This window comes from Staurois parvus, unplaced genomic scaffold (genome assembly GCF_062004578.1).
Source record: "Staurois parvus isolate SC_StPar_1 unplaced genomic scaffold, SC_StPar_1.0 ptg000287l, whole genome shotgun sequence".
Classification (NCBI taxonomy): domain Eukaryota; kingdom Metazoa; phylum Chordata; class Amphibia; order Anura; family Ranidae; genus Staurois; species Staurois parvus.
Genome location: NW_028318083.1, coordinates 4122076 through 4146972, shown reverse-complemented (window position 1 = coordinate 4146972; position 24897 = coordinate 4122076). Strand labels below are relative to the sequence as shown.

Genomic DNA, 24897 nt, shown 5'->3' with positions numbered 1-24897 from the left:
CAAAGAGATGTTTTTAGCCTGATGGTGAATCTGTTTGAGACTGATAACCAGTTCCCTTTTTATCAATGAAAAGGAAATAATGTGTTTATCATTAGTAATATGCATTGATGCTTAAAGTGTTACTAAACCCAGGACACTGCATTCACTATATCTGGTCTCCCACAGTACACACAACATGGAAATGCAATTATTTTAGTAAATATAAACTGTTAAATACCTTTTCTCATCTGCGGTTAGAGCAGTCTTGTGACTTCAACGGAGCACTGGTTAAAGATTGTAGGAGGAGTATTTTTTCTGCTCTAGGAGGATGTGAAACCCCTGACCCTCTGTCTGGACAGTGCTGATTGGCCCTGTGCTGATTGGCCCTGTGCTGATCACATGCACCTTCCCAAGAAAAACAAAAAAACCTCTAGCAAAATAAAAAACCTCTCTAGCAATACACACCAAACTGAGCATGTGCATGTGGGTTCAGTCTGTACCAGGTGGTCATTTGAACAAGAGGAGGGGCAGAGAAGAAAGGATCAAACAGCCTTTTTACGCAATGCAGAGGATTAACCCCTTAGGTTCCACAATGAGTATAACAAGCATGCTTTACTGCATATACAGACTGATTTTACTGTTTTGGGTTTAGTAACACTTTAATTTCCACTTAAGCAGGAAAACCAGAGCAGTACAGAGATCTACAGAGTAAAAATCCTTGCCATCAGGGTGAATTTATATTTCTCCCTTAGAAAAACTAGTCTTGTAGGGTGCAACAAGCTGACTTGGAAAAATGATCACAGTGAATGAATCATTCAAGATTAACCAGGTATCTTGTCAATGACCAATCGGGGTGAGGCATACACACTTGTATGGCCCCCTTGAAAAAGTTTTCCAAATGACCTACTGATATCTCTACTTTTTTTCAAAAATTTGCATGTATTTTCTCCTCCATTGTTGGCCAAAACAGAATGAACAATGGTAGATTGGTTTCCAGTCATTCTGAACAAGCAACCGGCAATTTATTTTTTTTTATCAGCGGCCATGCATTGCATTCTACTGACAAGTAAGTAACTACCAACACTAATGTGGCCAAGCCCTAAAGCATTCACCTTGCAGAAGAAAACTGTACACTTCAACCAAACAAGTAACAACATATGGTACATACATTCCAGCCAGGGGCGGACTGACCATTTGGAAACTCGGGCACTGCCCGAGGGCCCGGGGTCAGTAGGGGGCCCCATGAGATGCCCCTGGTACTTTTTTCATAGGCTTTTTGAGTTTGGGCAAGGACACAGGGGCCCCATGCTCCCCTATTGCCCGGGGGCCCCATGAGTTGTCAGTGCGCCCCTGATTTCAGCTATTCAGTGGCAGTCACTTTGCGGATGAATACACTGATACGTTAATATTGGAAGGCTCATTTACAGAGGTGACTTCATATAAAGATATCCGTCACAATAATCTAACCTCCACAGTGTTCTTATTATCACAATATGATGGAATAGTCCAAAGGTCTCCGAGATAACAGCAATGACTATGCTGTTTTCTGCTTTCTTCTCCAATCAGAGCCTTTGCAGAAGGCCGCTGCTCTGATGTAATCATGTAACCAGTGAGACCGTTTTGAAATGTATTTTCAATGTAAATTAGTCATACTGCTATTGCCTGCAGTTCTCAGCTAATGATCTGGCAAAAAGACAGGCCTTAATGTGTTGAGCTTCTGGGTGATGACAAGCTCTGCCACCGGCTCAGTCCCAGCACACAGGTTGAGTGTCCCGCAGGGACTGGTAGCTGGTACTGGTAGCTCTATGCCACCAGTACCCCCCCACTCCAGCACTCTGCTCTGGGTCTTGGCTTGGCCCCGACCACTGGCTTAGAAATAGGAAAATTCAATAATAAAGCTGAGGATCAGGTAAGTTCCATGGCCATGTGCGGAGCTCCGTCCAAAACACACATTTTCCTTGACTTAAAAAATCACCCAAAGCCGCACAAGTGTAGGTAAGAGACTTCCCTCCACCCTGATGGAGCACACAGGGGCCACTGTCCAGGCACACTGACAGCCGGGCACACAAGTGTGGAGCCGACACCATGTATACTGTAGGGGGACACCATGTATACTGTAGGGGACACCATGTATACTGTAGGGGACACCATGTATACTGTAGGGGACACCATGTATACTGTAGGGGACACCATGTATACTGTGGGGGACACCATGTATACTGTAGGAAACACCATGTATACTGAGGGGGACACCATGTATACTGAGGGGGACACCATGTACACTGAGGGGGACACCGTGTACACTGAGGGGGACACCGTGTACACTGAGGGGGACACCGTGTACACTGAGGGGGACACCGTGTACACTGAGGGGGACACCGTGTACACTGAGGGGGACACCGTGTATACTGTAGGGGACACCGTGTACACAGAGGGGGACACCATGTATACTGTAGGGGACACCATGTATACTGTGGGGGACACCGTGTATACTGAGGGGGACACCATGTATACTGTGGGGGACACCATGAATACTGAGGGGGACACCATGTATACTGTAGGGGACACCATGTATACTGAGGGGGACACCATGTATACTGTAGGGGACACCATGTATACTGAGGGGGACACCTTGTATACTGAGGGGCAGTGGCGTCACTAGGGGAGTGCGAACCCCACTGGGTGATACCATCTAAAGGGTTACAAAATACAGAAGAGAACAAAGCTTTGTTTGCAGTGGAATATAACATGCTTAAAGACTTTTGAATTACCTTGGATTAAAGCAAATTTTATTATATGAAAAAAGTCTGGAGGGGTCACCGGGTGACACCAACCCTAGTGACGCCTCTGGGCCTTACTTAATATACATCAGCGTGTATATTTGTGTGTGATGTGTTCCTCGAACGCGGACATTCTGCGTTTGGGGAATACGTCATCCACACATGTACGTATTTATGCCATTGCATATTAATGATATGGGAGCACTACCACGAACAGCTCTTCACTTCTGTGACTGGCTGTGCGTCATCCGTGGCTCCCTGGGCAGGAGAAACGCCATGATTTTCCCCTAGAACGCATTTGAAACCTATGAGGTTGCAGGACCTCTGATCCTAAACAGACAATGAGAACTCATGTACCTTTTTGGAATAAAGTTCCCATATATGCAAATGAAAATGTGATTTAGTAGTGCGGTGCATTAATATGAAATGACTAACAGAAGGCCCTCAATTTATGTAAGCACTTGCTCTATTGGCCTCCCTGGGGCTGGTTTTATTCATAAGCATGTTGCTATGTGAGCAAATAGACGGAATCATTACTACGGCCAGACTTGTTGCTTTTTTTAGCCTCGGAGTTTCAGAGAACAGAGTTAACACGATTCACATTTTTGGCCACACAAGAGCAATATTCAGCTTGAGAGCAAACACAGCTAGCAGGATGCAGAATTCAGGAGTAAACACCATATGTCTCTGACCATTTGGGTGTCGAGAAAACTCTACCAAGTAGCCACAGCAATATAAACACTTTTAGTGGCTCTGTATAATTATATGAAGCACCATATGCAGTATTTATACCAAGCCATGATAATGAATCTAAATATGAGCTTGCACAATACTTATTTATAGCCATTGTTGCAATCTGTGGATTTCACACCACGAAAGCCAGTTTGAGCATTTCTGAAGTAGTCTTTTAATCAGTGCAAACCCAAAGTTATTTTTATGGTTGAACTGGATGGACTTTTGTTTTTTTCAGCCAGACTAACTATGTAAAGTTAAAGGGTCCCTGCCATAATTTACAACCCTGTTTCTGCCCACATGGGTGTTTCATAGTTACATAGGCTGAAAAAAGACCATCTCGTTCAACCAGTAGAAAACAAAAACAGAAAACCACCATAAACACAATCCTAAACCCACAGTTGGTCCAGAGGCAGGCAAAAAACACTATGAATCAGGGTGCAGTTTGCTCCAGCAGGGGGTAGTCAAATAGTCACTGGATCAACAATCTCTGGTGTTATTAGTTATGCCAGCCTTTCTCAACCGGGGTGCCTTGAGGTTTCTTCAGGGGTGCAAAAATGTTTAAAAATTTCCAAAAACTTGTATACAAGTCCACAGGTGGATCAAGCCTGCCTTTTAGTTACACAAAGCCACAGGTTTTCATTGTGCACCCTTACAGCCTTCTAGCCACCGGCGTCCTGACAGCCAATGACATCATCAGTTGATAATGAGAATGTCGGTTGCATGCACAGCATCCTAGTTTGGCCCTCCCCTGTCCCTTTCCATCAGTGCTGGGGTCACATTAGCTCAGTGATGGAGAAAAACACTGGAATACTCAGTACCAGTGTGCAAAAGTGTATTTGCTTTGGAAGAATAAATCACCTCTAATGTTGGGTGTCCTACATGTGTGGATGTTGCTGCGTTATATAAAACTATTAGAATAGTTTTTCACATTTTAGAATGGGGCACCCTTTTAAAATTATGAACAGTGTAGAGGCTGTCCATGATTTTATAGGGTGCCTCGGGACTGTCTATAATTTCAAAGGGTGCCTTAACGGAAAAAAGGTTGAGAAACACTGAGTTATACAATGTTAATATTTATTACATAGAAATGTATAGCTTGCCATAGATGGATCAGAATTCAGCAAATTCAGCAAGGAATGGGCACATTTCTATCCCTGTTCAAACAGAAGTCGGTCATTGGATTGAATTCTGTTGAACAGGTAAATTGGAAAACTTTTGTCAATCAGCAGCTGGAGCCGCTGATCAGTGTATTCTGACAGATGAGAGTCCCGCTGTCAGAATACAATGTCTCAGCTGGGAGGATTCTTCCATCTACCTCGTTTGTGTAATAACTCATCTATGGCCAGTTGTGATTTCTCCCAGAATTTTGAGTTCGACTCTTCAGCATCTACCAAATCCAAAATACCAGTTTTCAGTAGGATGACTCTTCATCTGCAGAAACAAAAAAAAAAATTAAATTTTCATAATTGGGTGGCATACCGGTGATCTTTAAATATATAACAATGGGCTTTCTAGGGTAACAAGTATCAGCCCCAGAGATAGTCTAGCAAGCTGGAAAATGTATGGCACATAGACATAAAATCGTGAAATTAGAGGGTAGGCCACAAGAGGTTCCTCAAAACATGGACTCCATGGATCCGACATGCCCATCCCGCGTTACCAGTACATAGTTTCACTTCATTATAACTTCAAAGGCGGTCGTGTTTGTATTTTCTAACATCAAAATTATTCAATAAAAATCCATTGAAAGGAAATTAGAGGGTAAGAAATGGCAAAGCGCCCTAAGGCTACGTTCACACTAGCCTTGTTAGCAAGCGGCAGACAGGCATTTGGGAAGTGTTTTTACCGCTTTCCAAACGCCTCGGAAAATTCTGTACACTGCAGCACATAGTGCTGTTCAAACGGGAGTGTTAGCATCGCATCGCGGCAAAATGGACGCCTTTGGTCCAGTCAGGAGGAGTTGAAGCCACCTATTCAAGTCTATGGTGCCGCTCCGCAAACACCCAGCCGGCATTTGCGATGCAGTTGCGACGCGTTTGTGGAGCGTTAACACCATTCAAACTTCATTATAGGCGTTTGTGGGGCGTTTTAACGCTTGGCAAATGCCTAACAACCGTCGCTAAACTGTGCATACGGCGTTTTTGGAGCGTTAAAAACGCTCCGCAAACACCCGTACCAACGATTGTCAAACGCTATAGGGGCGTTTGGCAAGAGTTGGAAAAAAAAGTCAAGTGTGAATAAGCCCTTACACACAGGTCTTCTCAGTGACATAAATGCACCATAAAAATGTATCATTGATGTACTATTGCTACAAAGAACTCAGCAGTCAATTACATGAGCGACTATCAGAACTTTAATGCTACTGTCACACTGATCCGTAGCAAAATGCATACGCATTGTGTTTGTGGTGCGCTTTACACAGGACATGAAGCACCGTGTGTTTTTGCCTCATTTTCCATACATTTCAATGGTGAGGTGCGTTTTTTTTTCTACTACACCAAACCTGCCCTAAAAATGCAGCCAAAACAAAAACAACACCACTATGACCCAGAGCAAGGGTGGATGGATGGAAGAGGAACTTGTGGAAATTCTTCCACCAATGCATAGAAGGTTGTAGGACTCTAAACAAGGCTGGGGAAGCCCGACCAGTACTGCAAAGTGAAACCAAAAGTGCACCAACCTTGCGCATTACCTCAATAAACTATGATTTTGTTGAATTGAGAAATATACAAACAAATACGTATAACAAAGACTCTCAAAGTAAGGCTGATGCGTTTCGAAAGCTCTGATGAAGAAGGGACCCCCTTCGAAATGCGTCAGCCTTACTTTGAGAGTCTGTCCTCGTGATGTGACTTGCACTGGTTTACACTCCTAGATTTCCGTTGAGGATCTTATACATTTGTTATACGTATTTGTGAATATATTTCTCCATTCAATAAAATCACAATTTACTGAGAAATGCGCAAGTTTGGTGCGCTTTCTTTTTGTTTCACTTTGCTAAAAATGCAGCAAGCAGGATTTTACTAAAAGCAGCGGACCCACAAAGGATCAGTGTGAGGAGTTCCATAGAAATACATGCTCACAAGTTTTTCTTCTGCTTTTTTTTTTTTGTTTCGCAAAAGCAGAGGAGAAATGGATCAGCTTGGAATCAGCCTTAGGAGCTATGAGGCCTTTTCTGATCATTAACCTCCCTGGCGGTATTCCCGAGTGTAGCTCGGGGTAAAGTTTCAACACCACAAGTGGTAACCCCGAGCTACACTCGGGAATACCTTACAGCGTTGCTCCGGGATCCCTTCTGCACTTAACTTGTCCTTCGCTCCCGCGATGTCCCTGCAGTGTCCCCTGCAATGTCCTCCGGCCGATGCCGGCATCTGTCTTCCGGGTTCCGTTCCCTGCGACGTCGGGACATACGGGGGACGGAACTGGCGGGAAATTTTAAAATTTTAAAAGTGACATTCACTAAATGTACTAAAATCACATAGTAAAACATTACTGTATCAAAGCATTTCACATACATTTTGTCCCGAGTGCTTTGTCCTGTGCCCTGCCTGCATTTTTACTGTTCTTTCTGCCTGGAAACTGAGAAACGTCCATGGCGTCCAAAAAGCGTCCCTTTAGGTCAAAAGCGGTTTCAGGCCAACTAGAGAACAGTGATAGTAGATCAGAACCACTTGCAGAATTGAGTGATAATGATTCGTGGGGAAATTCGTCATCAGACACTGAAAACGATTTTGCGACTTTGCTCAGCGATGTGCGAACTTGGTGCTATATTTCAAATTTCAGTGTTTTTGGTTTGATTATATTATTGAATTCAATTTATTATTATATTATTATTTTTTATGATTATTAAATTATAATTTATGATTTCGTGTTTCAAATTTTATCATACCCGGGATGTTTACTAGACTCTTGTTTAGACAGACTTCAGTGAGTTATTCCTAAGAATTACAGGCCTACAATAAAAAACCAACATATTTCCATGCAAAAAAAGTACCGCTTTGAGCACAGAAATATGGACATAATCAGACCGCTAGGGAGGCTACATTTGGGCTGCGATGGTGTAATTAATGGGTTAAATGAATGGCATTCATTGAATAGATGGGTCCTGGATGTTCTGTTCTGTTCTAAGTGTTTGTACAGCAGGAGCACCTGCTGTTTGTCCAGGCCCTTCTGTTTCACTGGTGATTCACCTGGGGCAGCTGAAAAGCTATATTATATATAACCTTCTGAATTGTTATTGGAGTCCTTGTCTTATTTTATGACGTGAGTTTTGTAGAATAAAAAAAAAATGAGAGCCTGGTACATATTATGTTACCTTTTGAGCCAGGCGTCATTGATATGTGTTAGAAAAGGTTAGTATGTGTTCTCAATATCACAGATACAATTGTCCTACATATTTGATGTCAGCATGGCAGTCTTGGAACTCCGGCAAAAGATAGACACGCCTGAAAGTGTACTTATGTATTCACTAACTATCATCATACACAAGTGCAAATACAAGAACCACAGACTTGATGTCAAACTTGTGGCTCCTGTTGTGTGCCAGAGGTGTACCTATCACAATGATGGTGGAACAGAATTCCATAGTCCACCCCAAACTGTTTATATCTCTCCATGACCCCAGCAAAAAATCATTCCCCTGCAGTTTACAGACCACCTATTTGAGCGACCATTACACTTGTCTTTAAAGGATAGTAAAACCTTTACATATACCCAATGAAATGACTGGTCTCAGGTGATACACAGATTTGAAACAAATCCTCCTATATAAGTTGTACCTGTTCCTCTACAGTCATCTGTCCCCTACATCCACTCAATGGCAGTGTTTACACAGGATTGCTCAGCTCCGAAAAGCAGGGGGTGGGCAGCTGAAGTTATATCAGTGAGGAGAGCTCTGAGAGGTGATTGGAGGAAAGGGAAACACCCCCTCTTCACACAGCACAGAGGAACAGAGCTGAGGCTGTCAATCAGCTGGAGATCCCTCCCCGTCACCTTTTTGCTCTTGGTGTCAGGAGAACTCATGAGAAGTGACTCATGCTGATAGCAGAGGAACAAGGCAGCAGAAAAATATTACACTTAGTGCTCTGGAGTGAGACAAGTACTAAGTAAGGATTATTATTATTATTATACAGGACTTATATAGCGCCAACAGTTTGCACAGGCCGGTCAGTGCGCTGCTAAGGATATATATATTGGACTAGCTGCGAGTTTTAATACATTCGTTTTTATTAACATAAGATTTTAGCTTGTGCTGGTGGTCAGAGGAACTTTGCCTCCTTGTGCTGGTGGTCAGTGGCTCTTTGCCCCTTTGTGCTGGTGGTCAGTGGAACTTTGCCTCCTTGTGCTAGTGATCATTGGTACTTTTCCCTCTTGTGCTGGTGGTCAGTGGAACTTTGCCTCCTTGTGCTGGTGGTCAGTGGAACTTTGCCCCCCTTGTGCTGGTGGTCAGTGGAACTTTGCCTCCTTGTGCTAGTGGTCAGTGAAACTTTCCCCCTTGTGCTGGTGGTCAGTGGCCCTTTGCCCCCTTGTGCTGGTGGTCAGTGGCCCTTTGCCCCCTTGTGCTGGTGGTCAGTGGCCCTTTGCCCCCTTGTGCTGGTGGTCAGTGGCCCTTTGCCCCCTTGTGCTGGTGGTCAGTGGCCCTTTGCCTCCTTGTGCTGGTGGTCAGTGGAACTTTGCCTCCTTGTGCTGGTGGTCAATGGAACTTTGCCCCCTTTGCGCTGGTGGTCAGTAGAACTTTGCCCCTTGTGCTGGTGGTCAGTGGAACTTTGCCTCCTTGTGCTGGTGGTCAGTGGAACTTTGCCTCCTTGTGCTGGTGGTCAGTGGAACTTTGCCCCCTTGTGCTGGTGGTCAGTGGAACTTTGCCCCCTTGTGCTGGTGGTCAGTGGAACTTTGCCCCCTTGTGCTGGTGGTCAGTGGAACTTTGCCCCCTTGTGCTGGTGGTCAGGGGAACTTTGCCCCCTTGTGCTGGTGGTCAGTGGAACTTTGCCCCCTTGTGCTGGTGGTCAGTGGAACTTTGCCCCCTTGTGCTGGTGGTCAGGGGAACTTTGCCCCTTGTGCTGGTGGTTAGTGGAAATTTGCCCCCTTGTGCTGGTGGTCAGTGGAACTTTGCCCCCTTGTGCTGGTGGTCAGTGGAACTTTGCCCCCTTGTGCTGGTGGTCAGTGGAACTTTGCCCCCTTGTGCTGGTGGTCAGTGGAACTTTGCCCCCTTGTGCTGGTGGTCAGGGGAACTTTGCCCCCTTGTGCTGGTGGTCAGTGGAACTTTGCCCCCTTGTGCTGGTGGTCAGTGGAACTTTGCCCCCTTGTGCTGGTGGTCAGGGGAACTTTGCCCCTTGTGCTGGTGGTTAGTGGAAATTTGCCCCCTTGTGCTGGTGGTCAGTGGAACTTTGCCCCCTTGTGCTGGTGGCCAGTGGAACTTTGCCCCCTTGTGCTGGTGGTCAGTGGAACTTTGCCCCCTTGTGCTGGTGGTCAGGGGAACTTTGCCCCTTGTGCTGGTGGTTAGTGGAAATTTGCCCCCTTGTGCTGGTGGTCAGGGCAAGCTCTGTTATTGTGTTTTTCGTTTAAGACAAAATATGTTAATATATGGGTTGTTTTTTTCTAAACTAAAACCTAGCACTTTGTGATAAATAAGTGGGATTTGGGTTGCAGTTTGGGCTCTAAAAAGTCCGCCATCACTGTTCTAGGGCTATGATGCCAATGTCTCAGGCATTGATTTGTTTTTGATTATTTCCTTGTATTCTCTCCTTGTCAGAGCAGAAATGTCAAGTAAGTCTTATCTCCTGCCTGAAATGCCTTAATCAGAAGAATACTGGAAGGAAATAAACATATTAGATACAATATGGGGATTATCCATGACGCTTTTACAAATGCTCAGACATTCACACAGCACTTTTTCTATAACTAAGCCTTTCCATGCAATAGAAGCTTCATTTCTTCTGCTTTCTATAAGCAATGACGTATGAGACGAGTCACACAGTATGATACCTAATCATGTGCTAATAAAAACCACAGTTTTGCAGCTAATTTCTTGACCTGATTAAGGCTCCATGTACACGGGACATTTGGAAAACACTTCTGAATGATGGAAAACGTAGGTTAAAAAACGTCTGTTTAGCCGCGTTTGCATGCCGCGTTTATGAGCGTTTGCATTTTTTTAAAGATAACCTCAGGAGACCTTCCAAAATGCCCAGAATGCACTGAAAAATAGTAAAAAATTAACTATTTCAAACATTTTGTGAGAAGTAGAGAGCAGAAGCAGAGAGTGCAGTATTTGTTGAGATTAGCTGCCTTTTTTTGTGGTGTTTGGATGTGTTCCAGCTCATTTCTGTGCAGAAATTATTGCAGTAGTGTCTGACATATTTCCTCAAAGTACGGTGTACCAGGTCCATTTGAGTACCAGGAAAACGCTTTGCATGCATTGTTCATGATGAAAAAAGGCTCTGGACAGCATCTGGAAATGAAAGAGTTAAAAAAAAATTTGCAAACGCTTATAAAAGCGTTTAGCTACGTTTACAAGCGTTTGGTGTTTGAAACGCTGATAAAATCTACTCCTGAACGCAAATTTGGTGCGTTAAAAAAAACTACTGTAAACCCAACTGTCTGTGAACAATTATGTGTACATGGACACATAGGAAAACATTAGGGAGAGTTCAGGGCTGCTGAAAAAAACGCAGAAAAGCTCCTGAACGTCAGTTTATCAGCTGCAGTGTACATGGAGCCTAAATTGAAGTTGCTTGAAAATGTGTCTGAATATAGGAGGAAAGGACAGCTTTGCAGTGTCAGGGCCGTAAATATCAGTGACCAGCCCGGGTGACATTACTATCACAACACCTGCCCCTGTCTATAAGGAGTGACAGCCGAGGTCACATCATTTCCCTCTGATCTCAGGCTAGTTTACAGGCTGTCACCTTGCCTTTCACATATCTGGAGCATGTCCAGTAGCGGAAAGAAATGATTTGCTTCACTATTATTTTCTCACACAAGATCCCTCATTGTTTTCCCTGCAGCTTCTCCCTGAGAAAATCATTCTTAATGGGAAGACCAGGAACTGAAATGTGAGCAAAAGGAAGTAGTGTAACCTCTGTGTACGCCGGTGCAGAGGAAATTACACAGAGCAGACTATTTCTTCAGTGTGGGCAGATACTGTAATCGGCTGCTTTTATCTACGCCTTTGTATTCTTCCAATGTTTCTAACATTGTCCTTTTTGTTTCTCACATTTTCACTATGGGTGCATTGTTTAAGGCCTCCTTCACAGCAAGGACACCATGATATGGGACATTAACGTTGAATTATTCTACAGTAAACTGATTCAAATGTTGCCACATATAGAGAGTAAGAGATTTGCCACTAAAGACTACAAGCCTTTTTTTTTTTTTCCCAAAATAAGTGTTTATTGAAGAAAAACACAGATTGACACCAAAAAAGTTTGCAAACGGGGTGAACATAGGACATGTGGCAAAACATATATCATACAGAAGAACATGAAAACAAATGCAGGAATAATCAATGTGGATAAATTAAACCACGACAGGGTTGTGCCTGCAATATTCCGGTATGCTTGTCAAACGATTAAAGCAGGGAGGCACCAGGCCTTCCACTTTTTTTTTTTTTTTTTAATTTTTTTTATTAACCTCCCTGGCGGTATTCCCGAGTGTAGCTCGGGGTAAAGTTTCAGTACCAAAAGCGGTAACCCCGAGCTACACTCGGGCTTACCATGCGGCGCTGCTCCGGCATCTGTTCTTCACTTACCTTGTCCTGCGCTCCCGCAATGTCCCTCCTGCAGTGTCCCCGGCAATGTAATCTGGCGAATGCCGGCATCTGTCATCTGGGTTCCGTCCCCTGCGAGCGTCGGGACGTACGTGGGAAGGAACGGCCGGAAATTTGAAAATGACAAAAAGTGACATTCACTAAAGACACTAAAATCACATAGTATAACATTACTGTATCAAACCATTTCACATACATTTTGTCCCTAGTGCTTTGTCCTGTGCCCTGCCTGCATTTTTACTGTTCTTTCTGCCTGGAAACTGAGAAATGTCCATGTCCAAAAAGCGTCCCTTTAGGTCAATATTGGTTTTAGACCAGCTAGAGAACAGCGATAGTAAATCAGAACCACTTGCAGTGGTTGATTCGTGGGGAAATTCGTCATCAGACACTGAAAATGATTTTGCAACTTTGCTCAGTGATGTGCGAACTTGGCGTTATATTTCAAATTTCAGTGTTTTGGTTTGATTATATTATTGAATTACATTTATTGTTATTATATTATTATTTTTAATGATTATTTATTAAATTATAATTTATGATTTTGTGTTTCAAATTTTATCCTACCCGGGATGTTTACTAGACTCTTGTTCGGACAGATTTCAGTGAGTTATTCCTAAAAATTACAGGCCTAGAATAAAAAAAATACATATTTCCATGCAAAAAAATGTACCGCTTTGAGCACAGAAATATGGACATAATCAGACCGCTAGGGAGGTTAACTGGTGCATTTTTTTTTATGCACATTTTAATATATTTTTTATTATCATTATTATACAGGATTTATATAGAGCCAAATGTTTGCTCAGCACTTTACAATATAACAGGAGACAATACAGCAACAATACAGTTCAATACAAGAAGGATAGGAGGGCCCTGCTCCTTGGAGCTTACAATCTAGGAGATATTTATTATATTTATTACATAGCACTGTCAATTTTATGCATCGCTTTACATATACACTCACCGGCCACTTTATTAGGTACACCTGTTCAATTGCTTGGGAACACAGATTGCTAATTGGCCAATCACAAGGCAACAACTCAATGTGTTTAGGCTTCTAGACGTGGTGAAGACGAATTGCTGAAGTTCATACCGAGCATCGGAATGGGGAAGAAAGTGACTGAACGTGGCATGGTTGTTGGTGCCAGACGGGCTGGTCGGAGCATTTCACAAACTGCTGAGTTACTGGGATTTTCAAGCATAACCATCTCTAGGCTAACAGAGAATGCTCCGAAAAAGAGAAAATATCCAGTGAGTGGTAGTTGGCTTGTTGATGTCAGAGGTCAGAGGAGAATGGGCAGACTGGTCCAAGATGATAGAAAGGAAACAGTAACTCATGTTAATATGAACCAAAATCTATGAGGAATGTTTCCAACACCTTGTTGAATCTATGCCACGGGGAATTAATGCAGTTCTGAAGGCAAAAGGGGGTCTAACCCGGTACTAGCAAGGTGTACCTAATAAAGTGGCCGGTGAGTGTATATTGTGCATTCACATCAGTCCCTAACTGAGATTATAATCTAAGACCCCTAACTCACATTCATACATACACATACTAGGGACAATTTAGAAAGGACCAATTAACCTACCAGCATGTTTTTGGAGTGTGGGAGGAAACCAAAGTACCCAGAGGAAACCCACGCAGTCTCAGGGAGAACATGCAAACTCCAGGCAGGTAGTGCCCTGGTTAGGATTCAAACCGTCGACTCTAGTGCAGGTAGGTGGAAGTGCTAACCACTTAGCCGCGGTGCTTCACCAAAAGGGGGATGCATTCTACAATAAACACAGGAAATTCTACATTAACCCCTAGACGCCGAACGCACACAAATATGCGGCCTCTCGGTGTCTGGGCCTTGATGCCGAGCAGCCGCATATTTGCGTGCCATTAGAAAATACATATGTGCTGAGAGCGTGCGCTCCCAGCACACATGTCCGTGACTCACGGTGAGGTCCCGATCTCCCCTTGTGATCGGGACCCGATCTTGTGACAGTGAATAACGGCGGTCACATGACCCTAAAACCCCACCCACCACCCAGCGTCTGAAACTCTTAAAGGGCCGGGAGGCACCGGCATAAAGGGGTTAATATATTGTTGAGATGTACAGTTTAGTCCTATGCTTTAGGGCTCATTCATACAGCCACTGGCATCCTTCCTGCGTGCTGAACCACTTGTTTCCACATATGCATCCACCTGGGAGTTGCATGCAGACAGCCCATAGAAGTGGATGCATTCACAGTCACTGCACAGACACAGCCACATGTCAAAATTTGATATCTGTTCAGGAGCAAGTGCATGGATCCAAATGCACACGGGTTATCTGCATTTAGGTCTGTACATCTGTTCCGGCACGCATGTCGGATTTTGACATCTGGTTGTTTCCATGCAGCCGCTGCATCTGCATACAATTCTATAGGCTGCCTGCAGGCAGCTCTTATGCAGATGCAGAAAAAAGTGACTCAGCACTCAGGATGGGTGCCAATGCCCATCTGAATGAGCCCTTTAAGGAATTCTCAGGCACAGATACCTAGTATATATCATGAATATCTAGGCCTTTTTGCTAATAAATAGTCGTATTGAGCAAAGCAATATGTTTCAGAGCTCCTAAAAAAGTAGAAGCCGTTTAAAGTGTATATAAGCCCTAAAAACACAAAACTAACATATAGTCCTTAGATGAGGTGGCTGCATTCGTTTTCTTTTGCTAGACTTTTTTTTCCCTATATTTTCACCTGTAATAATAATTTTCCATTTATATTCACGTGTAAGAATAAATGATGTGAGTGCCAAAAGTTTGTGAAAAAGTCCAGATTTATTCATCTTGATTTAAAAAAAATCAAAAGGCAAAACTGATACGGTTTGAGGGCTCACAGCTCCCTCTTTATCAGGGCTTAGATACTGGTAAGGATAAAGAAGAACAATCTCCTGCACTCAAGAGCAGTGCACTGGCAAAAGGTGGGTCACAGGACCTTGTCTGTTCCAACGCTGATGGCTGGGGGAACCCAGAAGTAGTACTGGAAAACCACTGCACCAGACTTGCACATTAGCTTCGTGATGGCTGGGGGAACCCAGAAGAAGTACTGGAAAAAAAAGAACAGAGGGTGCACCAGCCTTGCACATTAGCTTCGTGATGGCTGGGGGAACCCAGAAGAAGTACTGGAAAACAAAGAACAGAGGGTGCTCCAGCCTCGCACATTAGCTTCATGATGGCTGGGGGAACCCAGAAGAAGTACTGGAAAACAAAGAACAGAGGCTGCTCCAGCCTTGCACATTAGCTTCGTAATGGCTTTAATGTATTGTTAAAAAAAAATGTACTCACAAACTACTCAATAGTAGAGGCACATCAAAGTTCACAACACCCTCAAAATGATCTGGTCACCTAGCGGAGTCCCAAATGCGAGAGCCTTGAAAGTTTATGCAAACAGCCTTTTGGTTTGTCTTCTCATGTTTGGAACTTGCCTAGGAAGCCAGATTGTTTGGAGCACATTGTGGACTTTGATGTGCCTTGGTTCCCAGTACTTAGATACTGGTAGTTATAGTAAACAATACTGGAGATGAATGTAAGAAATCAAGCATGACCCTACAGAGGCCAGCATAATAGTCTGTTGTCGGGTGGCTTTGCTCACCCTTCCGCTGTATCTATGGAGAGATCCATGGTTTTCAACTAGGCTGCACTTCCAAGACTCAATTCGTAAAAACTACGTTCCCCACCAAATACTTTTAATGCCTTAGAATGGAGAGTACACGGCCAATAGCGAAGCATGGTCAACATATGAAAATACAAAATCTCCAGCATACCTAATTGAAAAACACTTCAACTCTTTACTGAGGTCATAGATGCAAAAGTATAAAACAGACCTCTTAGATTGTAAGCTCCAAGGAGCAGGGCCCTCCTATCCCTCTTGTATTGAACTGTATTGTTGCTGTATTGTCTCCCTTTATATTGTACAGCGCTGAGCAAACTGTTGGTGCTATATAAATCCTGTATAATAATAATAATAATCTCATTCCACCAAAGTTTTGGGGACATATAGACCCAGCAATTTGTTTTGCATTGTCCTAGGTGAATGGGAACATGTAGCAAATATAAAGAAGGTGAGATCCTAGATTGGCTGCAATGTGGAAATACGGTTTAGTCCTCATGCACACTGGACGTTATTACAGCTGCTGTTTTTGGCTTTTGAATTTTTTTTTCTATAGCCAGTAAACTCCTCAGCATGTTATCCTATGTGTCCATGTAATCAACGTTTTTTGGCTGGAAAAAAAATCTTTTCTTAGCGTTTTGCATTAGCATTTAGCGGCGTTTTGATGCAATTAGCACCGTTTTCCCACATTTGCGGTTTTTAGCATTTTTTTTTACCAAAAACTTTTATTTTTGTCCAAAAAACATCCAGAAACACCAGTTTGTGGTGTTTTACTGCGTTTTTCAGCGTTAGAGCGTTTTAAGCCCTCATACACACTTGACGTTTTTACAGCGGCTGTTTTTGGCAATTGACGTTTTTTTCTACAGTCAATAAACCCCCCAGCATGTTATCCTATGTGTCCATGCACACATGGGCTTTAATCCGTGTTTTTTGGCAGGGGCGTTTTCTGGCTGGAAAGTAAAAAACAGAACTAGTGGGTTTCAAGAGGAGTTTTTTAGCTGTAAAAGTGCTCTAACGCTGATAAAAGCTGAAAAACGCCAATAAAAGCTAAAAAACGCGGCTGTCTGGCGTTTGAGTGTTTTTGAGCCTGAAGATTTTGTGAGAGTATAAGTCCTCATACACACTGGATGTTTTTACAGCTGCTGTTTTTGGCATTTGATGTTTTTTCTAGTCAATAAACCCCCCAGCATGTTATCCTATGTGTCCATGCACACATAAGCTGTAATCAACATTTTTTTTGTCTGGGACGTTTTTTTGGCAGGAAAAAAACCCAGGACTAGTGGATTTCTAGAGGAGTTTTTTTAGCTGTAAAAACGCTCTAACGCTGAAAAATGCAGTAAAACGCTGCAAACTGGTGTTTTTGGACTTTCTTGACCAAAATAAAAAAAATTTTTGTAAACAAAAAAAATTATAAAACCTGCAAACGCGGCAAAACTGTTAAAAAAAAAAGCTTTACACAGCTAACATTACCAGCGCTATCAAAACACCCAGTGTGCATGGAGCCTAACAATTATACAATACTGTCTCAGTGTAATCTTTTTAACATCTCCTAGATTGTAAGCTCCAAGGACCAGGGCCCTCCTTTCCCTCTTGTATTGAACTGTATTGTTGGTATTGTCTCCCATTCTAATGTACAGTGCTGAGCAAACTGTTGGCGTTATATAAATCCTGTATAATAATAATAATAACATAAATGTCACCTAACCTATATGTAGCCATGGAAGAATTCCATCCTGAATCTGAAAGACTCTACTATATGCTGCTGTCACGTAGCCCGCGACATAAACACGTCTTGAAGAGATGTGATACAGGCCTGCTTACTTGGTGTTTGGGTTAGGGCCTTACAATGATCTGCAGGCTCTCCTGCTGTTTCTTTTGTTGCACAAGCAAGTGATTATAAGATTGGAATGTGCTGTTTGTTCCACAAAATGACTGCAGGAATTTAGTGGAAACCTAAATAAGTGAAATGGCAGGGAGTTCATTAGCAGAGAATCCAGGAAGCACATTCCAAAGCAGGCAGCACATATAGCCAAAGAAATATTTCCTTTTACTGGAATGTCCCTGGGTTTTTTTTTTCACTGGATTAGAAGTTTATAATAAAAATATTCCCCATTCTTGAGATAGTATTGTTGTCTAGCAGTTATAAATAAAGGCACAAGGTTATAATTCTTGCCATTTTTATATTCTGTTTTCTGTGAAGTAAAGAAAAAAAATATGTTGGCACTTGTATAGCACTGATTTGACATGATAGAGCAGACATTATTGTAGATCATTCTAATCAGAGAATAGAATCGTCTCTTTATTTTACCAAGCTTATTTGTTAACTGCTGGAAATCAATTTTATGTATCTGAAAGAACTGTGTTTCCCAAAGCAACCCGTTACCACCACTGAAAAAAGGACAGTTGGCATTTGTCTAGTACAGTGTTTCTCAACCTTTTTTCAGTCAAGATACCCTTTAAAATTATCGACAGTCCCAGGGCACCCTTTACAATTATGGACAGTCCCAGGGCACCCTTTACAACTATGGACAGTCCTAAGGCACCCTTTACAATTATGGACAGTCCCAAGGCACCCTTTACAATTATGGACAGTCCCAAGGCACCCTTTACAATTATGGACAGTCCCAAGGCACCCTTTACAATTATGGACAGTCCCAAGGCACCCTTTACAATTATGGACAGTCCCAAGGCACCCTTTACAACTATGGACAGGCACCCTTTACAATTATGGACAGGCACCCTTTACAATTATGGACAGTCCCAAGGCACCCTTTACAATTATGGACAGTCCCAAGGCACCCTTTACAACTATGGACAGGCACCCTTTAAAATTATGGACAGTCTCAAGGCACCCTTTACAACTATGAACAGTCCCAAGGCACCCTTTACAACTATGGACATGCACCCCTTAAACCCTTTACAATTATGGACAGTCCCAAGGCACCCATTACAATTATGGACAGGCACCCTTTACAATTATGGACAGTCCCAAGGCACCCTTTACAATTATGGACAGTCCCAAGGCACCCTTTACAATTATGGACAGTCCCAAGACACCCTTTACAACTATGGACAGTCCCAAGACACCCTTTACAACTATGAACAGTCCCAAGGCACCCTTTACAACTATGGACAGGCACCCCTTACAGCCTTTACAATTATGGACAGTCCCAAGGCACCCTTTACAACTATGAACAGGCACCCTTTACACCCTTTACAATTATGGACAGTCCCAAGGCACCCTTTACAATTATGGACAGTCCCAAGGCACCCATTACAATTATGGACAGGCACCCTTTACAATTATGGACAGTCCCAAGGCACCCTTTACAATTATGGACAGGCACCCTTTACAATTATGGACAGTCCCAAGGCACCCTTTACAATTATGGACAGTCCCAAGACACCCTTTACAACTATGGACAGTCCCAAGACACCCTTTACAACTATGGACAGTCTTTTTTCATTTATTTTTTAATTTATTCTTTTTTATGTATGTTTATATATTTAATATCATCATTGTTGGTAGTGGAGCGCGACACCTTGCTTTTTGATGTATTTGCAGTAACACACTAGTAGGAGTATGTGTATAGTGTAAGTGACCCACTCATTTATTTAAATAATTCACACACCAGTTTATTTATTTCATTTATTGCAATTATTCCACTTAGTTGATTCAATTTCATTTTTTGGTGGTAATTTATTAACCAACTGATATTTTTTTCTATATTCACTTAAATTACTCTTATTTATAGAATACACCATAGTAGCTCACAAGAATCACGTTTACCTTGAGATGTGAAAAACTATTCAAATAGTTTTATATAACGCAGCAACATCCACACATGTAGGACACCCAACCTTAGAGGGGATTTATTCTTCCAGAGCAAATACACTTTTGCACACTGGTACTGAGTAGTATTCCAGTGTTTCTCCCTCAGTTTTTCTCCATAACTGAGCTAATGTGATCCCAGCACTGACGGATAGGGGCGGGGGAGGGTCAAACTAGGATGCTGTGCAGGCAGCTGACATCCTCCTTATCAACTGATGATGTCATTGGTTGTCAGGATGCTGGCGGCTAGAAGGTCGTAATGGTGCACAATAAAAACCTGTGGCTTTGTAGAACTAAAAGTCAGGCTTGTTCCACCCACTGGCTTTTATACAAGTTTTGGGCAATTTTTAGACATTTTGCCAAGACACCCCTGAAGAAACCTCAAGGCACCCTGGTTGGGAAAGGCTGTTCTAGTAGTTACTATGGAATTGCAGACGGCTTCTTTTAGACTTTTTGATAAACGAGGACTGTCTTCTGTTGTGTCTATAAATTATATACTTCATCACTTACATACTGCATTTGTTACATATTATGTTAATACTATATAGAAGTTATTGAATACTCATGTAGTATTTCTGTTTCTTTGCTTTTTCCATTATAGGCAGTAAACTCAATCAGGCGTTGTCAAGGATATAGCCATGAATCGGCTCCTGTATGGCAGGCTAGTGTCTATGATATCCCACCAGCTCGCCCTCAGGGGGTAGGTACATAAGGACATACTAAAAACTCCAAATATTTGATAGCAACCTTTTTTTTTTAATTAGCAAATTTAGTTTTAGTCTTTGCAGAGGTCAGTTTTTGTTTTGCTTTTATCAGTTATTGAATTGGTTGTACTGGTTATTCATTAGAAATGCTGTAAACCAAGCCGTTAATAATTGTCAGCACTATTTTTGCTCTGCCATAGTGGACATGTTCGAAGGAAAAATTGCTATAGTTGTATTTATTACTGTACACAGTAAAGTTTACCTTACATCAGGGGTATCGAACTCAATTTAATCAGGGGCCACATCCGCATTATGTTTGCCCTCAAAGGGCCAGTTGTATCTGTAAAACTAGATGTCTAGAGCATCTCACCCTCCTTTACACTAGATTCACACTTATGCAGGTTGCGTTTAAGCCGTTTCTGCATTGCGTTTTGCATTTTTGCACTTGCATTTTTTCCATGTTTTTAATGCAGTTTTTTTTTTCAATTTTTTTTTCTTGTTGCTAGGCAGATGCAAAACGCATCATAAACGCAATACATGCTTTTTTGCAGCATTTCCATTGAAGTCTATAGAAACAAAAACTCAACTTTTTGCATTCAAAAAAGTCCCTGACCCTTTCCAAAAAATGCACCTGGTGAAAATGCACAGGTGTGAACTAGTCCCATAGGAAATCATGTTAAATTGACTGTACTATGTTTCTGCTAAACGTTGCAGAAATCGCTTAGGTATGAACCTAGGGTAACATCACCACCTTTACCTTGCGCTGCTTCAGCAGAGCTGGGAAGCAGAAAGTGCAGAGTCTGGAGGAGGATCAGAGGAGGGCTGGAGTCAGCTGCCGGAGTCTGCTGAATGCTGAGAGCAGGGGAGGCAGGGACAGGGGGGAGTTCTGTCATCCTCTCTGCTGCCAACTGCTAATTCAAGATGGGGGTAGCTATGAGGGGGGGTGCTGCAGTTGCATGGGAGGTGCAAGGCCCACATGAAATGGCATGGTGAGTAGGATTCGCCCCGCAGGTCTAGTGTTTGAAACATGTGCCTTACATGGACTAAGCTGGACATTTTATCTTGACAATAAAGATTTTTCCTAACTTCAAATTACAAAAGGTACCTACGAATATGAGATAATGATCAGGTTTCCATTAGCATGTCTATGGGTGCCAGCAAATACCAGTAATAAACCACTGACTGACTAACAATTAGTTGGGTTGAAATATTTTTGGAGGACCCTGTTTCTGGCTGCACTCTGGATATCTGCCTGCCCTTTCTTCATAGCTCACATTCTTGTGATGTGAGGTTATAAATTAATGAAAAATATGTTTAATAAAAAATATATTTTGCCGGTCTGATCCTGCTCACATGCCCAAGCCTGCAAGGGGAGGATTCAGCATTTTCTGGGTGACTTTATTGCTAAAGTACAGCAATGCTTTGGATATCCAATTACTACACGTATATCTGAATCCAGATAATTATGTAGATTACATCTGTACCCCAATGTGTAGTTTTGTTAACCTTTTGCTATCAGAAAGCGATTTACAAACTCCTAACTCTAAACCAGTTTATCCCACTTCTGTTCCAGGTATATGATGTTCCGCCACCTTCTAAAATTAGCATGTGCTTAAATCCAGCCAGAGAACAAGGAATTTATGATGTTCCTCCTTCACAAGCGGTAAGGATTTGATTATTCTATTCATTATTTCAATCTTGGTTACCTATATATGGAGCTGTAGTTATTGTTCATAGCCAGAATGAGGTAATTGCATCTACAAATACAGTGATATTTGATAATACTGACATGGGACCTATTGATTTATGTGAAGTGTGTTTTTGAATGGTCCAGTTTAAAGCTATGTTAATAGTACTGCTGGATAGATTAATAATGAATAATCTAGCTTTCTTATTGGGCTGGTTTTTCCCTGCAAGGAAGAATCCGCTAGTTTGAATTCTAGACTTTTTGGTAGAGGTCGCATTGCCAATATCTAGGCTTTTTTTTTTTAAATAAAAACTACACTGGTGGGACCCTGGAGCAATAGTTTCTCCTAGAAAGGGAAGTATCTTAGACCTTCTGTTAGTCCTTTTATAAACTATCAACATTTGAAAATAGGACCAATTTAAGTCCACTAAGACCAGGCAGACTAAAATACATTTTTTTTTATTATTTTTAAATTTTTTTATAACAGGCTAAGGGCTCATGTACACTGCAGCTGCTAAACTCACGATCAGGAGCTGTTCTGTGTTTTTTTTCAGCAGCCCCTGAACTCTCCCTAATGTTTTCCTATGTGTCCATGTACACATCATCATTTACAGTTGTTTACAGGCAGTTCAGTTTACAGTCGTTTTTTTTTAACGCAGAAAACTTGCGTTCAGCAGTAGATTTTATCAGTGTTTCAAATGCAAAATGCTTGTAAGTGCAGCTAAGCGCATTTATAGGCGTTTGCATTTGAAATTTTTTTTTTAACTCTTCCATTTCCAGATATTGTCCAGAGCCTTTTTTTCATCATGAAAAATGCATGCAAAGTGTTTTCCCAGTACTCAAATGGTCCTGGTATATCATACTTTGAGGTTTTGCATGAAAAAAAATATTTTAGACACTGCTGCAATCATTTCTGCACAGAAATGATCTGGAACACATCTACGCACCACAAAAAAAAACACAGCTAATCTTAACAAATACTGCACTCTCTGCTTCCGCTTTCTCTATTTCTCTCAAAATGTCTGAAATGGTTAGTTTTTTACGGTTTTTCAGTGCTTTCTTGGCATTTTGGAAGGTCTCCTGCGGTAACTTAAAAAAACGCTTCTAAACGCAAACGCTCATAAACGCAAAGCAGCTAAACAGACGCTTTTTAATCTACGTTTTCCAGCAATCAGTTTCCATCGTTCAGAAGTGTCCCGTGTACATGGGGCCTTACTTGTAAATCTATTGTGTAGTTTGAAGTTTGTTATGTTGGACAAAAATATTCTATTTACATAAAATTGACAACTGAAACAGTTGGCCAGAGTGACAGTTTAGAATCAGTAACTTTTTTATTTTTTTCCATAAAATTTTTATCGAAGAATGTTAGCATAAACAAAACTTTTAATTTCTAAATATTAGACTTGCTATAAACTGAAATTTCTGAATAAAGACAGTTGGTTTGCTACATAAATAATTCTGTTACATTTACTCTCGCAGATCTATAACACCTTGCCCCCAACTAAGGATAAAATGTATGATTTCCCTTCTTCAATGAAGCAAAAGCCTGAAGCAACATATGACACCTTGCCTCCAAGTTCAAAAACATGTCAAGAACAATGCATGAAAATGAATGGTCATTCACCTTCTGAGACACCTCCAAGGAAATCCAGCTTGTACGATTTTCCTCGTAATCCGCAAACTCAGTCCATATCTGAAGATTACGATTTCCCTCGAGGAGTCCATTTCTCTGGAGAGACAGGAAGTTTTCCTGATGACCAGGAAGGGATCTATGACTTCCCACCGCAGGTTCAGCAAGACTGTAAAGGGATTCAGGATGCAACTGACGGTGTAAATAGACTTTCATTCTCTAGCACTGGAAGCACTAGGAGCAACATGTCTACATCTTCCACAACTTCCAAGGAATCTTCTGTGACATCCTCGCCTTCTCAGGACAAAAAACTCTTGATGGATCCTGACTCTGCTATTGAACTGTTGTTGAAACTTCAACAAATGGTGGAATCTTCTGTCTCTAAACTTTTGACGTTCGTCAACGCTGAATGGCGGTCTTACGTTTCCATGGAAAGGCATATTAATGAAATACATTCTGCTGTAGACAAAGTAAAGCAGTCCCTATTTGAGTTTCTCCAGTTTTCAAAAGGGGCTACAATCAATGCATCTTGTGTGTCAGAGCCTGGGCTTTATAATAAAATGAAAAGAGAGTTACAGAGACTAGAGGACTCTCACCAGATCTTAACACAAACCAGTCAAGAACTCAATCACTGCAACTGGTCGCTCAATGTTCTTTCTTTCAATAAAACTGCCAACAAATGTGACAGCCTTGAAAGGTATATCATGGTTGCTAGGACAATTGTGGACGATGCAAAGCAGCTAACAACAACAATTAGTATTAATACTGTGCATTTATTTAAGCATGCTCCCGCTAATGTGCAAAAAAGAAGACCTTCGGAGGTAATCGGCAGCGTTTCTGAAATGATGTACAGTGACTCAAAACCTCATATTATACAAGATGACAACAAAAAGTCTTTTCCACATTTGGGGAAAGAGCAGAACCCTAATTTCATGAGTCGGGATAGCACAATGAGAAGCTGGATGGATGACTATGATTATGTCCACCTACAGGTAATATTTTACATTACATCGAGTTTATATAGCGCCAAAGGGTTTGCTCAGCGCTGTACAATAGAGGGGGGGACAATACATGAAACAGTACAGCAACTACAAACAGCACACGAGTGGTTAGAGGGCCCTATTCTTTCGAGCTTACAATCTAGGAG

The 24897-nt window shown here is 42.0% G+C and overlaps 1 protein-coding gene and 1 long non-coding RNA gene across 2 annotated transcripts in view; one reads left to right on the top strand and one right to left on the bottom strand.

Annotated features, from left to right (window-relative positions):
* NEDD9 (neural precursor cell expressed, developmentally down-regulated 9) overlaps positions 1 to 24897 on the top strand; it is a 72531-nt gene that overhangs the window by 37774 nt on the left and 9860 nt on the right. Inside the window, exons 3-5 of the mRNA XM_089682191.1 lie at positions 20331 to 20429; positions 22007 to 22096; positions 23600 to 24742. Of these exons, the coding sequence (XP_089538317.1) occupies positions 20331 to 20429; positions 22007 to 22096; positions 23600 to 24742 (1332 nt within the window). The remainder of the gene's footprint in view (positions 1 to 20330; positions 20430 to 22006; positions 22097 to 23599; positions 24743 to 24897) is intronic.
* Positions 4552 to 24897, bottom strand: part of LOC149458333 (uncharacterized) — a 65516-nt gene continuing 45170 nt past the window's right edge. Inside the window, exon 2 of the long non-coding RNA XR_016313442.1 lies at positions 4552 to 4925. This is a non-coding gene — a long non-coding RNA (uncharacterized LOC149458333). The remainder of the gene's footprint in view (positions 4926 to 24897) is intronic.